The following is a 19,572-nucleotide window of genomic DNA, read 5'->3' on the forward strand; positions in this document are numbered from 1 at the left end:
TGCTTGTTTCTGAGCCTCTGATGCTCCACGATGCTCTGAGAGCATGGAGGAAGATCTAGTTGTCAGTTTGTGAGAGTAACGTTGATTTTTTTGGTAAAGGGAATACCATTTTATATAATTCCTTTACCCAAGAACAGAGTTGACTTTCTCAGTTATGCAATAACCATTGTCTATGGAGTTCCCTTCTCAGACAGACATTAGGGTGGGTGGTTGATATTTGCATTTCTTTTATTGGTTAGATCAATAATTTATTCCTATGAGGATGAGGGAGAAATTTTCTGGAACTAACCTCTTCTCAGCTTCTATAATTTTCTTTCTACTTTTTTTTTTCCTGCTGCTAAGAGATCATGTGCCTAGTTTAATGCTTGAACAAGCAACAACCAAGAAATTTCTAGACATCATGGCAGGAATTAGAGAATTCACCATTATGTTAATGGCTTTTCTAACCCAGAGCTGCTTTTCTCCCCCTAGATGTGGCCATTGGTGCACCCAAGGAGGATGACTTTTCAGGAGCGGTGTACATCTATCATGGTGATGCCGGTGGGATGGTCCCTCAGTACTCCATGGTAATTGGTGTGAAAGTGTCATGGTTGCTGTTCATACATTCATTCCACAGATACATACAACACACGGCGTTGTTCCTGCCTTCATCTTCCCCCCCCTCCAGTGGAAGACACAAACCATTGAGACTGCTTTTTAAATCAAAACATATTTATAGACTCCCGAGTTTGCTCATATCCAGGGAGGCATTCTGCCTACAAAAGATAAGATCCAAATTCTTAGCCAGAGTTAGAATGATTTATGTAAGAAGAGGTGGATTGCTTTTTCTGGTTACTGCTTTGTCAACCATCTGTGCTAAGCCAAAGGAATATCTTGTAAAATATAATCTAGGAAGACAGTGGTCCATGGAGGAGGGACGTGAAAGCTGTCACAGGGCTGTTGTCACAGTTGGCATTAAAACGGGGAGCTGGTCAAAGCCCTGGCCTCGTGCCCCAGACTTGGGAACGTGGAAGTGGTGAGTTCTGTTTTTTGCTATATCAGCTTGGAGTTCAGTCTTGCTGATGGTGTCAAGCCCAGCCCCTGGGAAAAAAGGAAGTCACTCTCTGGACAGAAGCATGGTCAGGATGTTTGTGGATGTCTGCATGTAGAGTGGCACAGGCCTGGGTCTTTCTCCCAGTGGGTCAGCAACAGAAAGGGACTGAGCATTTGTCGAGAAATTTCCAATCAGCACCTGCTGATTTACTGAACATTTACTATGTGCTTACCGCCTCCTATTCATGCTGACATTTCTCGTCACCAAGAAACTTGCCTTGTATCTTGATTATTGCGAAGGAAACAAAACTTTGAACTGAGTCCTGTTCTTATAAAACGTTCTATAACATGAAATAGGAAAGTATCGAAAGTTGTCCACGTACTAAAGTCTCTAGGTAAGAAAAGGCTTTGCAAGTTGATTTTAAGAGGCGATGCATATGTGTAAGTTCAAGGTGTACGTTCCTAATTGTTCTTCCTGCAACAGATATGAGTTAGCTAATGAAGGGTTGAGGGCTGGCTGGTTTGCTGCCACTTGAGCCCAGATTCTCTCTGCTGGGCCTCCTGCTCAGCTCCGTGACTCTTGAAAGAGGCAGTTGCCAGGGGAGGTGCTGGCGAGAGCAAGGATGCTTCCTGAGCGCCTGCTCTGCCCTCTCACCTTTAGTCCTCAGAATAGCCTTTTGAGATGGGCACCTTGGTTATCCACCTTTTATTTACAAGGTGACTCCAGGCCAGGGAGGTTAATTAACATGCCCACGGTCACCAGCTAGGAAATGGCAATTTGACCATGAACCTTTGCCAGTCTGTCTCCCAAACCTCTTACTGCAACCACCGCCCTCAACTCCACATCGGGAAAAAGGAACGCTCAGGGAAGCTCAGTTGGAAAACTCAGAACTATGGAAGTTTATTTGTCTGTGAGGCATATATACTCTGAGGGGTATTTATCTACATGGACCATCCTCTGTGCATTAGAAATGAGTAGTGGTGGGAATAAACTCCTAGAGGATTTAGCTGAGGTGGCAGGAGGAAGAGGGCTCTGGGCACAGTTTGGGGGCCACATCCGTGTCTCAGGGGCTGCTCTACCCTGGGTCAGGGATGCTGTTCCCACTGTCACAAGCTGAAAGTCATCCAGGGAGCAGCCATCCTTGTGCCGCCATCGAGGTCACTCTCCATGCTTCCTCCTGGAAGCTTGTTCCCGGACCTGGGAAGCTAATCACACAGAGCGGCAGCCTGTGAGAGACCCCCAGCTTCCCCTCCTCTGGCGGCCCTCTCGTGTTTGTTGTGTTGCTGGGCGGACTCCCTGCAGAGAACTGAGGTATAAATTTTGTGGTCACCGCGGATTGTCTTTAGTAGGAAGCAGGGATCAGCAGCTGGACCTGTCCTGCCTTTGTCAGCACGCAGCCTGGCTCATTAGCTCTAACAAAGAGAAGTGGTTTGGGGCTCTTTAAAAAAAAAAAAGAAAAAAGAAACAACCATGATTACACATTTCCAGACTCCTAATATGTATGTGATAAGGTTTGTGATTTTAAAGGAAGAAAAATCCTTTAACGCCAGGTTCTCTCCAGGGCCCAGGTCTGGACAGAGCGGGCATTGTGTGGGTGAACTACAGGAGGAAGTCAGAAACAAGTCTGGGCAAGGGAATCGCTTTTCTTTGGCCCAGATTGGTGTTATTTCTGCTGGATGCATTGTGAGATCAGGGTCTAAAGTTCTTCCATATAACTCTAACTCATTCCTCTTTCTCGAGTTTACCATGAAAAGTGTTGATTTTAAGATCCTCGTGCGCCTTTCTCAATTTGAGAGCCCTCCAGGCATGTCACGGCGGCCCCTGTGATCTTTCTCCTGCCATCAGGACACCGCATGTAAACCTGGTGAAGTGGAGGTTTCCCAAGGCTCCTGGTTTTCATTTAGAGTTATTAGCATCGAGCAGACTTATCTTCCTGGCTTTATGGCCTAATGGCCTGCAGATGTCTGTGGGATAACTTAAGCCTGCATCGCCACCCCCAAAAGGACCACCCCTTCACTCTTCCCTGCTTGTCTCAGCCACAGCATACCTTAGAAATGCAAACCCAGGGCAAGCTGCTGCTCACGTCATTGGACCTCAGAGCCGAGATGGTCTGCTTCAAGATGTGACTTTTAAGAAACGTGCAGATGCACATCCGTGTTTCCTTAGACAGAGCCATTGGGGATGTGGGGCTCTGCCTGTTATCAAGAAACACTTCTTCAGTGTTTCCCTACAGTGTTCTGATTTGTGCTTTGATGCTTGCACATTTCCTGTTGGATGGTTTCACTGAGGTGGCAGGCAGAGGGTTATTAGCAGTTATTGGCTGCTGCAGGGTGGGGGAGTCCCTGCTGTCTCCATCTGTAAACCCTGTAGGAACACCTCCTCCCCATACTCGTGACTTCTTTGCAGGATGACTCGGTGAGGAAAAGGATAAGGCAAGAAAGTCCCAAGTGAGCCACAACTATGTGTAAACCTGGTTCTGACATGGAGGTTGCTGTGTGGCATGAAAACAAAGCATTTCGCTTACCATCTACATCGAGGGCCTTGGGAGGGAAGCCTCCCCAGGGAGACTGTTTAGAGAAAGGGAAGAAAGAACAGGTCAGATCCCAGAACATGGCACTTTTCTGATTCAGGAAGTTTGATATCTTTGTGAGGAACTGTGCCACACAAGCATGGATGTGTGACAAAGGCTGGTTGTACAATGAATATTCTTGGACCAACACAGCATGTGTTGTGTTAGCATCTGTTGAACTTGATGAAGGAGAGATAAGTACAGATGTTCGTGTGCCCTGTGGCAGAGGAGCTGTCAGTGCTGAATGGTTGGTTGAAGGCTGCCTTTTAGGAAGAAGGGTGGCTTCAGCTAAGTTTTTGGATTTCCTACAGTTTGTAGAAGGTTCAGGACCATGGAGTTCTAGATGTACTAGGTAGAGCTGTTTCATCCTGTCTGTGATGCTCAGGAGCCTGTAGATCTTTTGGTTGGCTTGATCGAGAGCTGTCGTGCTAATTCCTGTCCACCTAGGGAACAGATGACGTGTGCCTCTTAGGAGTGTTCCATGTTTAGTACATGTTTGGGTAGAGAGATATAAGGACAATATGTTCTTAGAATTTCAGCCAGCTATACCTGTATAAACACAAAAGAGAACCTCCCTTAGAAACGGAAGTTAACCTTGATCCACTTGGAACTTCATTCAACACATCAAAACACTAACACACTCATCTAGGTGGCTTTTTCATTAGCACTGAGCTTAGAAAAAATTTTAAATGGTGACATTTGACTAAGGCAAGTAATAATAAAGGAGTGCGTGGTCTTCAACTGCCTGCTAAAGCCCCCTACCCCCTGCCCCGATAAAATTCGGACTATGATTTTTTTCTTTGAACAACTTCAAGACCAGGTGTCCAGGGAAGCTGCCCTAAAACAGTCACTGGTTCTTATTTGTGACCGTGCTCCTTCTGGTGACTCAATCTCTCTATTATCTGTTTCAGAAACTTTCTGGGCGGAAGATAAGTCCAGTCCTGCGGATGTTTGGTCAGTCCATATCAGGAGGCATTGATATGGATGGAAATGGCTATCCCGGTAAGCTATTTTTCTTTAAAAGCATATGAGATAAGCAAAGATAACCAGTCTGGTAAGCGTGATCACAGATGTGACCTGTATTTAGGATTAGGAAAATTCATACAGTAGAATAGGGTATTTTGCTTGGTGTTTGACTTTTAAGATGAAAGTAGTGTTAAAGTTTATTTTTCAGTTTTAAAATGTTCTACTCCAAAGGGTTTAAGCACCAGGAAGGTGGATTTTTGCAGTAATTTCTGTGGCAGCAAGTCTTTCTGCTAAAGACCAAAAGCACTCCCCACATTTAAAATGATAACCAGTGAAGCCTCATGTTTGCCTTGGTATTTGAGCATATTCGGAGGCGTCTTCCTCTCGAGAATGAAGAAGGCACTGAGCAACTCCCCACCCCCACCCCCACCGTGAGACAAGTATTGAAAGAAACACTTGGAGCAGGAAGAAAACCATGTCATATGTCATCTCCCTGACGGACAAAACAGACCTTCACCATTCAAGGCTGGCTGGCTTGTCTTCAGGGTTAATTAATGCCTTGTGGTGACTGAGACTGAAGAAAAATGTACGATTTCAAACCCCAATCCCAAGTGATATCCGGTGTAGGTAAAATTGACTGGGCAATGGAGTAGTGGTTCCTTTGCTGCCTGAAGGGGATGGAGTAGGTGAGGTGAGGAAACAAAGAGAAGAATTTGGAAAAACCCCAAATCATCATGGAATTCAGAAGAAATGTCCCTGAAACTCTAGGTCATCTTGCTATCTTGAGAAAGTGTTTCTTTCCATTTAAAATGCCTCAGAAGGATCTATGAAAATGAATGCAATCTTGTACGAGTCTTTTTAGGTTTGAGAAAGCAGTTCTTGTTCTGGGCAATTTGTAGCCATCCCTAAATAATACCTACCATTGGTTTAGCACTCTGATATGTGCAGAATGCTTCCTTGTGCAATGTACATCATATAGTTACCCCATAGGTAGCTAAAGATGGGGGTGTCTCCCTAGTTTACAGACAAGGATACTGAGCCTCAGAGAACTAAGGGCACCAGAGACCACATCATTGTGGACAGGGACCCAGGCTGCTTCTCTGTAGTTGCACGGTGAGCAGGTATGGTCACACTTCACGACGGATGTGGATTTCTTACCTTGCATTTTTCCTAAAAGAAATGGCAAGTGCGTCGGGTTCTTTTATTTTCAAATATCCAGGCAATTTAAAAAGGCTATTAGAAAATAGCAAAATTAACAAGCATACCCAAGTGCAGAAATTTTAGCAGCCCTGCAATCCACAGATATGCTCTTTGTTTTTCCTTAATGAGGACGTCGTGTAGATGTAGGGATTCAGATGCTTGGTTCTGTGAAGTAGTCATGGGAACCACAGGGCTGAGAGGTTTATATTTGAGGGGAGGAAAGGCAGAGAGCTGTTGGATGAATGCATACTTCCTAAATTAAATTTTTTAGGAATAAACATTACCAGCTAACACTTGTCTTGATTTATAGTTTGCCAAGTATTTTCATAAGTTTTCTGATTTTAATATCTGATTTAACATATTTAATAAATATATCGAACAAGTGTGTAATAAATATATTCTGATTTAAATATTATGAAATATTGTCAACTTTTGAAGAAGACAGTGGGGATAATTATCTCCATTGTGCAGACAAGGACACAGAGAGACTCCGGGGTCACATAGAGTGAGGGGTGGAACGGAGATGATTCACATGTTCTACAGAACTTAGAGCTTTTCCCAAGAGTCATTTAATTCCAAGTGTCCCCCTCTCTGATTCCCTGATGTCCAAAATAAATATAATGTGAGCCACTTACATAATTTAAAATATTCTAGTAACCACTAAAAAGATAAAAAGAAACAGGTGAAATTAATTTTCATAATGTTAATTTAGCCCAATGTATCCAACACATTATCATCTCAACGTACAATCAGTATAAAAATTATTAATGAGATCGTTAATGTTTTTTGGTACCAGGTCTTTAAAATTGTTTCATGTCTTACACATACAGCACATCTCAGTGCAGACCAGCACGTTTTGGGGTCTCAGCAGCAACATCTGGTGATTGACTGCTATATGGGGCAGTGTGGCTCTAACTCCTACAAAGTCATTTCAGAGCCCAGGGGTGCCCCCTGACCTTGAGGCTGGCCTCCATTGCTGTGGAGCCCCTTGACAGCGGGTGGGTGAAATGGGCTTCAGCAAGTTTCTGAATCTGTAAACTTGTGGTTTTCAGATGTAACTATTGGAGCTTTCATGTCGGACAGTGTGGTTCTCCTAAGGTGAGATGCTTCTCTCTTTCCTCTTGGCTCTTCGTGGGTGAGGGATGGAATTTGGTGGGGAAGGGGGGCCCAGGGGAGTTATTCATCATTAGTCAGCAGTTACTCTGCCCTGTTCCTTGCAGGCAGAGGTGCTTGGTAAGTGCGAATGCTGCCTTTGTTTTTTCATTCTTGTTATCCTCTATCCCGGGGTTTCCAGCCGGTGGGCCTTGAGTGGTTTACGTGTGTAAGAGGATAGCATCCTCTAGGATGCTAGAAGCTTCTCTAGGAGCTTCTAGGAAGAGTTGGGGTTTTTGCCTTTTGCTGTGAACAGTCCCTTCCATAGATGTGCTCTACACAGTGTCATTTCCTGTGGGCGCCATGAAACTGCTCTATCCCATCTCTTCATCCCTGCACCCTTCATCCCGGCTCTCCCACCTTGTAGTCCCCAGCCCCCCAGGGCCTGGGAGCCTCCTGCCCCCTCATTCTTTGGTGGCAGCAGAGGGTGAGGGACATGAGCTCAGGCCCAGTCCTCGCTGTGAAGCCCATGCAGTCTGGATCTTTCCTGCAAAGGCCAGCGGGCTGCTGGCCTACCCATGAACCCTGTCCAAGTATTTCTGTCTCTGTGACTCAGAGAAGGCAACATTACACTTTGGAGCGGGAGCCAACTCATAGGTTTTGTTAACAACCTGATTTCAGAACTTTCTAAAATAGGCTAGTAGGCTCTTAGAGCTGGAAGGGATCCCAGAGGCCATGGATTTCCACACCCTAGATTCCTCTTGTTCAGCAGGGCCTTCCTCTGAGTCTCCACCATAGTACCACACAGCCTCCTCTAGAAGGACGTAGTGCCCAGGGTGGGGATTAGTAACTTCTGAGGGGACCAGTTCACCCACAGGTAATGAAAAATGTTAAATTGTTCAAGCTAGTTACTTTGCACACACTTAACTGACAAATGCTAATTTCAAGGTTTGTCATATTGGCAGCAGTCAGAAAATCCATGTGTAACTTACTTTTTCAAGATGATGATCATAAAATTCCTGAGTCAGAAATGACTCTGCTACTCCAGGAATTATAATACTTCTAATATCAACCACTACTCATTTATTGAGCACCACAATGGGCAGAGAATTGTGGGGAAACATAATATTTCAGGCATTGTCCATTCTACACCAAGGGGATTAGTTAAAGCAAGCCATAAATACATCATAAAACCTCAGCTATATAATATGTGATAGGTGCTATATGAACAGTATAGATAATAAATATTCTAAGGATTTAGAAAAGATGATGAACAACACCCTAGGGATGCTCTAGACAGAGACTTGGATCATATTTTCTCATCAAGACACATAGCCTCAAGGGCCTTTGGCTTTCAAGTTCTTTCTTTCCTAAGAGTTGGCTTAACATGGCCAATCATGTTGGAAATGAAATGAATAAATTTAATATGACATCCCCCCCCACCACCACCGCCTGACAAATGTTAAATTGTTAAAGAGGCAGAATAGCCTTAAGGTTAAGGGTGTAAACTCTGGGGCAAGGTGGTCTGGGCTCAAACCCTAACTCTGCCCTTACAAGGTGAGTTTCCTGGGCAAGTCTGGTAACCTCTGCTTCAGGATTGTCATCTGTTAAAAAGGCAATAATAGTACTTACCTCACTGGGTATCATAAGTTCTTACGAGAGCTCAGTGAGCTAGAACAGTGCCTGGTTTAAGTGCCCAGTAAATGTTAGCAGTTCTGACATCAGTTGGGTTTAATTTGCCTGCCTCAAAGTCTGCTTCTTGGTCCCCTATCTTCCATATAACAGCCCTTCAGTATTTGAAGGTGGCGGCTGTGTCCCTCGGGTGGTGACTTCAGTAAGATGGGTCCTTTAATTACTCCCACGGGACTGGATTTCTACTTTATCACCCTTCTTCTGGGTTGGTAGTTTTTCAGGTGGAACAGCTTTCATAGCTCCAGATGGTTGCGGTTGGACTTGTGAAGCCAGGGCTCTGGCTGGTGGCCTCACGAAGTCATTTTCCCTCCCTCACTCTTCTGAGCAGGGTGCCCTGGCTTCTCAAGATTCCCCTTGAATAAAACGTGTTCCCCCACTTCTCTTTGTGGAAACCAGGCCCTCTCCAAACTGGGAGCTTCTGGCACAAAAGGCACATCTCATAGGTTCTGCATTTTCATCATTCTTGTATTTTATAAGCTTGTAGCTGTGAGCTCTAACCCAGAGGGGCTTGTCTCCTTTTGTCCTCTGTTGTGAGGGACAGCCCTCCCCAGGGGTGTAAACATAAAGCGTAAACATAAAGCGAGGCAGTGACACGTGGATGGGAGACCACAGACCCCGGCCTGGGATGGAGGGTTGAATTGGATGAGGTGAATTCTAACGGGGCCAGATGTAGAGTCCATGGAAGAGAACGCCTGGAAGCACTCCTGGGGAGGGGAGGCTTTAGGAGCAGGGCCAGGAGCACCGGCTTGGATGGGGAGGTCCGCGGAAGGCCGTGACAGCTACTCTAGGGGTGCCAAGCTCACCATATCCCATTCCCTCATTCATTCTGCTCTGTGCATTGACCTGTTGAGACATGAAGTAGCTCCCTGGAGTAATGGATGGCTTTGGGGATATCCCAGTTAGTGGTCTAACACCTTCACCAGGGTGCAGGCTCATTATGTGTCCCCCCCGACCCCGTCTCTGCCCTGCAAGCAACATGACCCCACAGAAGGCCAGGGTCACTGGAGCAACACCACGTCAGAAAGTATTCTGACTGGTTTTATTATTTACCTGGAAGTTAAATATCAGGATCAAATCAAATATCAGAATTTGAACTATCTGAGAAGCATCAGAAAGAAGTATTCCATGGAAAAAGAAGATGTGGTGTGTATATATATATATACACACACAATGGAATATTACTCAGCTACAAGAAAGAATGAAATGCCGTTTGCAGCAACACGGATAAACCTAGAGATGATCATACTAAGTGAAGTAAACCAGGCAGAGAAAGACAAATACCATATCTCACTTATAGGTGGAGTCTAAAAAAATGATACAAATGGACTTATTTACAAAACAGAAATAGAATCACAGACATAGAAAACAAATTTCTGGTTACCAAAGGGGAAAGGTGGGGGGAGGGATAAATTAGGAGTTTGGGATTAACATATACACACTACTATATAGAAAATAGATAAACAACAAGGTCCTACTGTATAGCACAGGGAACTATACTCAATATCATATAATAATCTATAAGCGGAAATAATCTGAAAAAGAATAGATATATGTATATGTGTAACTGAATCCCTTTGCTGTACACCTGAAACTCACACAACATTGTAAATCAACTATATTTCAATTAAAAAAAAAGTATTCCAGCCACCAGCTTCTTTAAAGTCTCAAGCACATTTGCGGTGCTGTCTTTGGGTGCCCCTTTGCTTTCATCTCAGACTGTGAAACCCAGTCTCCCGCCCCCCAGGGGTGTGGGTTGGCCAAGCTCTGCCCTCGGGAAGTTTGTTCTCTGGGATTAGCTTGAGAGGGCAGGCCTGGTGTTAGGGTGATAGGTGCTTGGTGTTAATGCCATTGAAGATTAAAGGAAGTGATCAGAGAGGCTTATGAAAGATTTCTGGGCTTTTCCTGGTCCAAAAACAATACTTGGAGTTGAAACAAAAAGGCTTGAGGGAACTGATCTGATGGATGTTGGAGATGTGCTTGTGAAGGTCCTGGTCTGTCATTTCAAAGGACTGTTGTTTTTTTTTTAAACAATGGCTCATGGAGGTCCTATTGTCTGTACCACTCACTTCTGCTTCCTACTCACCTCGCCTTCCCCTGCCAGGCTCTGCCAGGAGAAGAAGTGTCCTCCCCACGAGGGGGTCCTGGGGTGATAGGAGGGCCTGGGCTGCTTTTGTGCAGTGACTGGCAGGACACATGGGCAGCTGGGGTTCTCACAGGGTGGACGCCCTGTTTTGTGAAACTTTGGCTCCTCCTGTGGTTTTCAATCCCTTGGCCTGGAGAGGAGGTTTCACCCATTTAACAAGGTTTTTTTTTTTGTTTTAATTTTTATTGGAGTATAGTTGATTTACAGTGTTGTGTTAGTTTCAGGTGTACAGCAAAGTGAATCAGTTATACATATACATATATCCACTCTTTTTAAGATTCTTTTCCCATATAGGCCATTGCAGAGTATTGAGTAGAGTTCTCTGTGCTATACAGTAGGTCCTTATTAGTTATCTATTTTATATATAGTAGTGTGTATATGTCAGTCCCAATCTCCCAATTTATCCCTCCCACCCTTTCCCCCCGGTAACCGTAAGTTTGTTTTCTACATCTGTGATTCTATTTCTGTTTTGTGAGTAAGTTCATATAACAAGCGTTTTTGAATACTTACTCTCCTGGGAATATCAGGATGAACTCACCAGGATTCCCACCACCCTCGGAGGGCCTACAGGGCGGGTGGAGCGGGTTTGGAAATGGACAGTGACCTTAGTTACTAGATGAGGCGAGGTGTGAACACAGTGTCGGGAACACAGAGAAGGAAGACATCCAAGTGCCAGGGGTGCTAAGGAACACTCGAGCATTTTCCAAGGATGAACCCAGAAGGAAGTTGGAAAACCGGATATTGGATTTCTTCCAGGCAGCGCTGTTGTCTGACTTCCGTTAGACCTACAGCTGTATCTGCTCTGGGATCCTGCAGTTCCTTTCTACCTGTCACAGCTGTTCCTCTCTTGACCCATGTCTCAAGGCAGTGCTGGCAATAGTGAAATCCCCTAACCCCATCTGGGCCATGCAGCTCCTCGCTTCCTTTTTTCTCTGAGGTTTTCCTTAACGCTTTCTTTTCTCAGAGTTGGTGTTGGTCCTGGTTCCCATCTGTCTTGTCCCCCTGGATGCTCTTTGTGGGATCACTGAACACAAGTGAGGTCATTGTTCTCAAGCTGCTAATGCCCCTTAATCTTGTTATGTCACCCCAGTGGCGTGAAGGCCAGGGCTCCTTGGAGGTAAAAGGGTCTTTTTGTGAGGCCTGGAGGGGAGAAGGTTAAGCCATAGCTTAGGTGAACCGTCCCTCAGCAGATGTTTGCAACAAGAGCAGAATGGTGTGATTCACTCTCTGCTTCTGTTGGGGAGCCCCCGGGGAGTCCCCAGAAGGCCAGCAATGATGGATGGAATCCATCCATCAGGCCCTGGGGGATGATCCCTGTCGGTGAGAGGAGTGTGCTTGTTTATTGGGTTTCACTTTTGGTCCCACCACCAGGCAGGTTGGTTTCTTCAGCTCTAAAGTGCTTTGGTGTTACCAGCTGGGACTCCATTCATCAAGGTCTTTTAGAAAAATACTTAATTAATTGATGGGAGTAAATGAAGAGAGTAGGTTTGACCCACTGGATGGGACTTTGCAGTTCATGCTTGTAATGGCAGTAAATGCTTTGGGGAATTCCTGCTTATGTATCTATTTCTTGAGTCACAGCATCCCCTATAGGGACGCCTCTTAAATCTATTCCTATCTTCCTAGTATAATGGAAATCAGAACTTAACTGGTGAAATTTTAAATAATCTCTCAGCATCTTGTGGTTCATTTACGGCTTCAAGCAGATAGATGTGTTTTGTTAACAACTAACTTGCCTTCATTATTGGGAAGATAACGATTCATTTATTGGGAAATAAGCTGAGAAACCGGAGAAAAGGATTTGCAGAGCACCCTGGCCATTCTCTCTTGGGCTGTTTCACACTTTAATTAGAGGCTGGGCTGAAGCCCTGGGATTTGTCCTGTTGGTTTACTTCTCATTTGGTTCTGAGTGCTGCTCTTCACCGTGACTAAGTCGCCTTCCTCTTGACCTGTAGGGCGAGACCCGTCATCACGGTGGATGTCTCCATCTTCCTCCCCACCTCCATCAACATCACGGCGCCCCAGTGCCACGATGGCCAGCAGCCTGTGAACTGCCTGAATGTCACCGCCTGCTTTAGCTTCCACGGCAAGCACGTTCCGGGAGAAATAGGTAAAGAGCCACCGAGTCAGGGCTCAGCATAGCCATCTTAGCTGGAGTGGGCATGTGGGGTCATGGGAAGCCAGGGGATGTTTCTGGGGTTCCCTCCTGCTGTGCATCCCAGCTGGTTTTGTAGGCAGCAGGCCCACAGGCTAGATGCCCTTTCCCCTGAGGTTCCCCCTCTTCTTTTCTTACCATTGTTTTTCCAATTCATTGCAACCTCTAGCTCTCAGACAAATAATATTTGACTCTAAGCATCCTTTCTGCAAATTTCCATGGACCAGACTGAAACCTCACTGGGCCACGTGTGGGATAGGTGGTGGGGCTTGTGGAAATGCAGTGAATAGCCTGGCCCTTCTGGAACATTCCATGCAGTTAGAAAAAAGAAGTGGTGGGACTTTGGAAGCTCTCCCTTGAGCTTGCAACACCAGTCAGATGTCAGGGGCTTGTGTTCTTTACTGTGGAATCAGAGATCGAGGATGGGTGGTGGGATTAGGATTGCTGAGTTTTACAAAGGCTCGGGCTTCCAAAAGGTGGGGAAGCTGCTTTGTTAGCTTCAGATGTTGGAGAAGGGGCAGGCGAACCCTGGCCAGTGGCAGCTGTCCCTGCCGTTTCTCTGACTGGGAGAGGGCGACTTGCTGGCCCAGCTCCAGAGACTGGGCCAAGCCCAGGAACAAAATAGGATCAGTGTGTATTAGAATTCAAAGTGTGTGATCACCTGAAGGAAATGAATCTGGAGCAGCTGTGCAGATTAAGAGGTCTTTTAACTTGAGAGACATTGAATAATAGAAAGTAGAGTTCCAGGAAAATGAAACAAAACAAAACAAAACAATAAACACCACCACTATTAAGGACCTGGACTCATTGAATTTCTTAGACAGTTTTTGTGTCATGAGTGTCTCCCCTCCCTACTCACTGTGTAGTCCTTGGACCAGCAGTATCAGCATTTCCTGGGAGCTTGTTAGAAATGCAGAATCGGAGGCCCTGATCTGAACCTCTGAACCAGAAACTGGATTTAGATCCCCACAAGATGCTAGTACACATTTAAGTTTGAGAAGCTCTGCTCTGGAGCACATGTATGTGGGCGCCCAGACACGCAGAGCTCACGGTGCACACACTATTCCATTTCTCTGCTGCACCTTGAATGCTCTACCTTATTTAACAATATGCTAATCCTTCTAGGCTGTTTCATTGGCATTTCTCTTGATCTTCAGGTGGATTGAATAAGCTCAACAATGAAGCCTTGTGTTTTTTATATGGATTTTTGAAAAAGAACTTAGAAATTTCAAAACTGAATATAAATTTACTGTGAACTTGGGACTTGGTTAGTGAGAGAGGACTAACAAACTTTTTGTGTGCAACCCAGTGAGAAAAAGATACTTGGTCCGGATCATACAGGTCTCGGTGAAGCCAAGAGTTGAATTCTGGTCTGATGATACTATTGCTTTCCAAAAATGATTTCCCACCACCTCCCTAATTGTTTAAGGCACCACAGTCTCTAGGAAAAAAATGTTCTGATGGTCTTGGGACTCATATATCCTCTGCCTAATTAGATGGTGTGTCCTTTATCAATACCAACTTGTGATGTAGTTGAACTCCATTAAGGAACATTTTAAAGGAATTGTTGAGTTGAAGATTACTTCTGTTGTGTTTAAAAATAAGCAGAACTACTCTACAGTTCTAAGAACAGCAAGCAATTAATAGTTCATGTGTGTGTTCATTTGACAAATATTTACCGTTCGCCTGCACGGGCCAGCCGTGTCCTCACGGAGTTTTTAATGGGAATTAGAAGGAGTTTCTGTTTTGATCCTGAAGCTGCATACAGTTTTCAGACTCAATAACTACATCACTGTGGTGGTGAAAATGGAGGTAAGTTGGGTAGAGCAGGAATAGAGGAGAAGAAACCAAGATGCAAATTTTGAGCGAGAGTGATTTCAGAGCATATGAGATCAGTGGGAGAGCAAACTCTGATTTGTAGGTTCAGGGGCTGAGCCAGGAGGAGATGTGGGTTTCTCCTCATGCTGCCCCCCACAAGTGGCTCCTTCTGGAACCCCAGTCATTGACCCCAGCCACCAGGGCCCCTTTCATTGACCCTGGTCATCGGGGACCCTTTCCTTGACCCCAGTCATTGGGGCCCCTTTCATTGACCTCCAGGCAGAATTATAATTAAGGTCCAGGCTAGCAATGGCCCTTCAGTGCTGGGGTATGATGGAAGAGACAGGCTGTCAGATGACATCCAGTGTTGCCTTCATGGGTAGCAACCTGGCTAATGTCCACCTTAGGATGTGGAACGTTGAGCAGGAGCACCTGCCCCAGTGCAGGTTACTTCCTTACCCTCCATCTGCCACATGGGTTCATTGATGAAATTAGACATCCCTTGACAGTCTAAGGGGATGTTTGCCCACATTTATTTAAGATTCAGGCATGAAGAGGATGATAACTGGAGACTTTGGGTATTCGTAGGGCAAAGCAGGAAATTTTCTATCCCTGGCATTTTCTGTTCCTTCCCCTGCCATTCAGGGAAATGAGCTATATCTCAGCCTTCGCAGTAAAGGGAGAAATGTAGAAATCTGTCGCAAAATAAGCTGGCAGGGGAATACAGAGAGTTTGAGGAGGGAATGATGGGAAGTCATGATGGTGTGATGAGGAATCAGGTGGAGGCAAAGTAGCCAGGTGGATCCAGATGTGGGCAGAGTGCAGCATAGAAGCAGCCCCTTGGTTCTGTACCACCGGGAAGATCAGGTCCCCTGTTTCCATATCCAGGAAGGATGGGAGCACCTTCAGCACACAGACATCCTCCTCTCTCCTCCAGGCCCAGCAGCCAGTGCTGGCCAGCTCAGTGTCATTGCTCAGGCCTCTGTGTTGGGAGCCCAGGGCTGGAACTCCAGTTATGAGCCTTCCTTGCTCTCACTGCTGGCAGCTGCACAAGAGCATGTTAGTGGTGGTTTTGGCATGGCATGCTTGGCAAGTGGGCATCTTCTAGGCACCTCTCAGTGTCTGCATTTCCAGAGCTGAGTCTGTCAGCAGAACGGCTGCATTTGGGCAAGACAGCCTGGGCAGTGCAATAAAGAGGTGCCAGTTGTGTGCTAGGTACTTCGGAACAGTTGTCCGAAGTGGCATATATCTGCTGGCACCGAAGTGGCATATATCTGCTGCGGGACCACCCTGGGGATGTCTTGGGGGGCCGTAAGCAGTTGACATTATAGTCATCTCTTTGGTTTTTTCTCTCCCTTGGGACCTGATGGGGCTGAAGCATACACACAGAGAAGGGACTCCTTTTGCCTCTTCATTTTCTGTGTTGGTAATGGAAAAACCAAAGCTCCCACTTGGTCACAGAACATTCAGGGCCAGCTGATGACCCAAGCCACTAGAGGGGCTGCTGCCGCTTCTGGCAATGCTGTGGGAACTACAGAGGTTCTTTACGGGGGTGACTCTGCCTTGGCGCCAGTGACAGCTTGGCAGGGTCCATTCAGGAAGATGGAAACCACACCAGTTATTTTAACAGAGAGCGTTTAACGTTTGGAATCAGTTAAGCAGGTCATGGAGGACCCGGAAGTAACTGCAGGAAGCAGCCACCACTTCTAGGTCTGCACCAGGGATCTCAAAGGTGGTTTCCAGACCGGCTGCCACAGCAGTACATGGAATCTTGTTAGACATGTGAATTCTGCCTGATTTGGAAACTCTGAGGGTGGGGCCCAGCAAAACGTGTTTTAAAGGAATTTTTTTAATATATAAAAATTTATTTATTTATTTACTGGCTGAGTTTGGTCTTTGTTGCTGCATGTGGGCTTTCTCTAGTTGTGGCCAGCCGGGGCTACTCTTTGTTGTGGTGCACAGGCTTCTCATTGCAGTGGATTCTCTTGTTGTGGAGCATAGGCTCTAGGCACGCAAGCTTCAGAAGTTGTGGCTCACGGGCTCTAGAGCGCAGGCTCAGTAGTTGTGGCTCACGGGCTTTGTTGCTCTGTGGCGTGAGGGATCTTCCCGGACCAGGGCTCGAACCCGTGTCCCCTGCATTAGCAGGCGGATTCTTAACCACTGCACCACCAGGGAAGCCCGCAAAATGTGTTTTAACAAGCTTGCAGCTGCCTTAGGTTTGAGAACCTCTGGTCAAGGGGAACAAAGGGAAAAGGTTATACACGTGGGGGACCACTTCCTTGGGGTCATCAGAACATAGAAGCTTGGAGAAGCGACCTTGTGGACCTGGCATCTAAACCTCAGAAGAGGGGACAGCGGCTGGTGCTGCTGGTACCTCAGAGGGGTGCAGTGAGGCTGGTTCTGAGGTGTGGGGGAAACATGAAACGAGAATTAACTGCTGTTGGAGGCGGCCACCATGGAAAACTGTTGCTGGGTTAAGCTCATGGGAAGCCCCTTCCCCTCTTCCAGCCTTGCAGCCTCCCTCAAGCTCTCCATGTCTGCAGGGCCTCCCAGAGAGCTACTGGCAAGGCAGAAGTGAGGTTTGCAGAGTCCCAGCCGAGCAGAGCAGCAGCTTCTTTTTTTTTTTTTTTTTTTTTTGCGGTACGCGGGCCTCTCACTGTTGTGGCCTCTCCCGTTGCGGAGCACAGGCTCCGGACGCGCAGGCTCAGCGGCCATGGCTCATGGGCCCAGCCGCTCCGTGGCATGTGGGATCTTCCCGCACCAGGGCACGAACCTGTGTCCCCTGCATCGGCAGGCGGACTGTCAACCACTGTGCCACCAGGGAAGCCCGAGCAGCAGCTTCTTAAATCTGTCACAAGGAGTCACTGAAACTCCTGTTGGCTCATTCAATCAACAGATAGTTATTAGGTTCTGAAAGGTGCCAGACTCTGTGCCCAGCGTTGGGCACAGAGCATGGAACAGGCCAGTCAAGGTCCTTGCCCCCATGGAGTGTGTGTGGTCAGCCCTGTGCTCCGTCCTGGGGTGCAGACACCGTGCCCAACTCAACCCCCAGAACGCACTTATAACGGATTTCATCAAGCTATATAAAACAAGAGTTCGGCTCGTCTCAAGTCTTATTAACCTTCATTCTTGGCCTGGGGAGCAGCGTGTGGCTCCTGGGAGCCTCCTGGTTGCCATAAGCAAGGCAGGTGAAGGCCATGCCTGAGAGGCCTCTGCCCCTTACCCGCGGGCTGGGCCTGTACCTACTTGCCGGCCAGGCTGAAACCTAAATGCACTTGTCAGTCCTTGGAGGCTGAGACTCAAGCTGGCAATCCTGGACTCTCCCCGGAGCACTAAATAGAAACCAGGCAGGGCTGAGCCCTAAGTGGTTGTGTTCTGTGCTCTGACCCAGCTCCCTCATGTTGCTGTGGCTCTCGTATAGCCTGGCGAAGCTGTGAGTGAGCAGGGGGCCTGCCCTACCCCTGGACAAGCAGTAGAGCCCAGGTCCTGATAAATGGCACCAAGGTCATGCAAGCCAGTGGCAGAAATAAGTCTGACACCAGCAAGCTTTCCCCAGACCCTTCCTCTGGTCCTAGGGATGTGTTTCTACTCAAGAGAGCATTTGCACACAGAGAACATTCCCTGAGCTCCTTCTGGTCTCTCGAGAAGCATGGAGATGGGATAATGAGGCAAATCCATGTTCTATGGGGGGGGGGGGGCGGGATCCTATTCTAATTACCACCTCATTCTTTTGGGGGAGGGCGAGAAAAGTTAGGTAAGTGGAAATAGCCTTTTTTCCCCTCTCCTGGAAAACTCCGAGGGAAGCTCAGAGTAAGTTGAAGGAGGATTTATTAGTAGAATTTCACAGCTGAAATCATGTTCTGATGGAGAATGGGAATGAATCAAAACTCTCTGGGAGCGACCAGAGCCGTGCTGATGCAAGACAGCTGGCTCGATGCTGGCCCGGGCCGGTGTGGGGGCCCTGGGGAACCAGCTGGGGGGCAGGGAAAGGAGGAGGCTGGAAGCATGACTCTGGGCTGATCAGCTTTTCCATCAAGATGACATCATTCGACATGGCAGGGACACAAGCTGCCAGAAGGAGAGCTGAGGATGTGAAGTGCGCTGTTGGAGCAGGCCCTAATCAGAACCAGCACCTCCCCGGCCCCGGCTGACTGGGCTGGGGGCGGCCGCTAGCAACTCCACCAGCCTGTTGCTCCCACGGGGTGGGCCGCCGAGCCAAGGGGCTGTCAGGCTGCTTCTCCGGCATCTCGTCTGCTTCTTAGGCGGGGCTCCCTTTTAGACACACTTGGGGTGGGGGCTGATCAAAACTGTTAGCAGCGAGCTCAGGGATTTAGGGTGGTCCACACTTCTTGCCACTCTGGCAGCTACCTCCTCACTCAGGCTGGGTTTCCCATCATGGGTCTCTGGTTTTGTTCTAGAAGAGAGATTTTGCTAAGGTGCTGACTTCTTTTTGTGTAATTTAAAATGCCAAAATAAATTTTAAATCAAGGAGAAGCACTGAGTAGGCAGTTCAAAAGGGGAAATGTTTCCAAAATGATTGCACTTGGTGAATTGGGTAATTTGGTCTGTCTGATTGTATGCTTTCTTGTTTTAGAAATATCTGGTAGGTGAGCGTGTTGGCATGTGTACAGTCTGCCCATAGCAGAGCAGCGGTTGTGGTCCTCAGCTTGGCCTTAGTAACTCAGCTGTTTCTCCCCTCCCTTGAGTTGCAAGAAGAATCTATTGGGCCAACAATTCTGCAGTGAGATGGGGTTTTGGAGAACTAAGCTTGATGTTTGTAAAGTATCTGCACAGTTCTTGGCACATATGGAGGGTCGAATTCATTCTGTTTTCTGGACTTGTCCCATTTTAATGCAGATTCTTGCAGAAGCAGAACCTGTATCAAGGATTTGAGTGCACATTGT

At 46.9% G+C, this 19,572-nt stretch overlaps 1 protein-coding gene across 2 annotated transcripts in view; it reads left to right on the forward strand.

The window, feature by feature from the left end:
* ITGA9 (integrin subunit alpha 9) overlaps window positions 1-19,572 on the forward strand; it is a 351,949-nt gene that overhangs the window by 64,026 nt on the left and 268,351 nt on the right. For both annotated transcript variants that reach the window (XM_067753774.1, XM_067753773.1), the window contains exons 11-14: window positions 472-566; window positions 4,514-4,604; window positions 6,821-6,866; window positions 12,651-12,805. In XM_067753774.1, coding sequence (XP_067609875.1) covers window positions 472-566; window positions 4,514-4,604; window positions 6,821-6,866; window positions 12,651-12,805 — 387 coding nt within the window. The remainder of the gene's footprint in view (window positions 1-471; window positions 567-4,513; window positions 4,605-6,820; window positions 6,867-12,650; window positions 12,806-19,572) is intronic.

This window comes from Pseudorca crassidens, chromosome 10, assembly GCF_039906515.1.
Source record: "Pseudorca crassidens isolate mPseCra1 chromosome 10, mPseCra1.hap1, whole genome shotgun sequence".
Classification (NCBI taxonomy): domain Eukaryota; kingdom Metazoa; phylum Chordata; class Mammalia; order Artiodactyla; family Delphinidae; genus Pseudorca; species Pseudorca crassidens.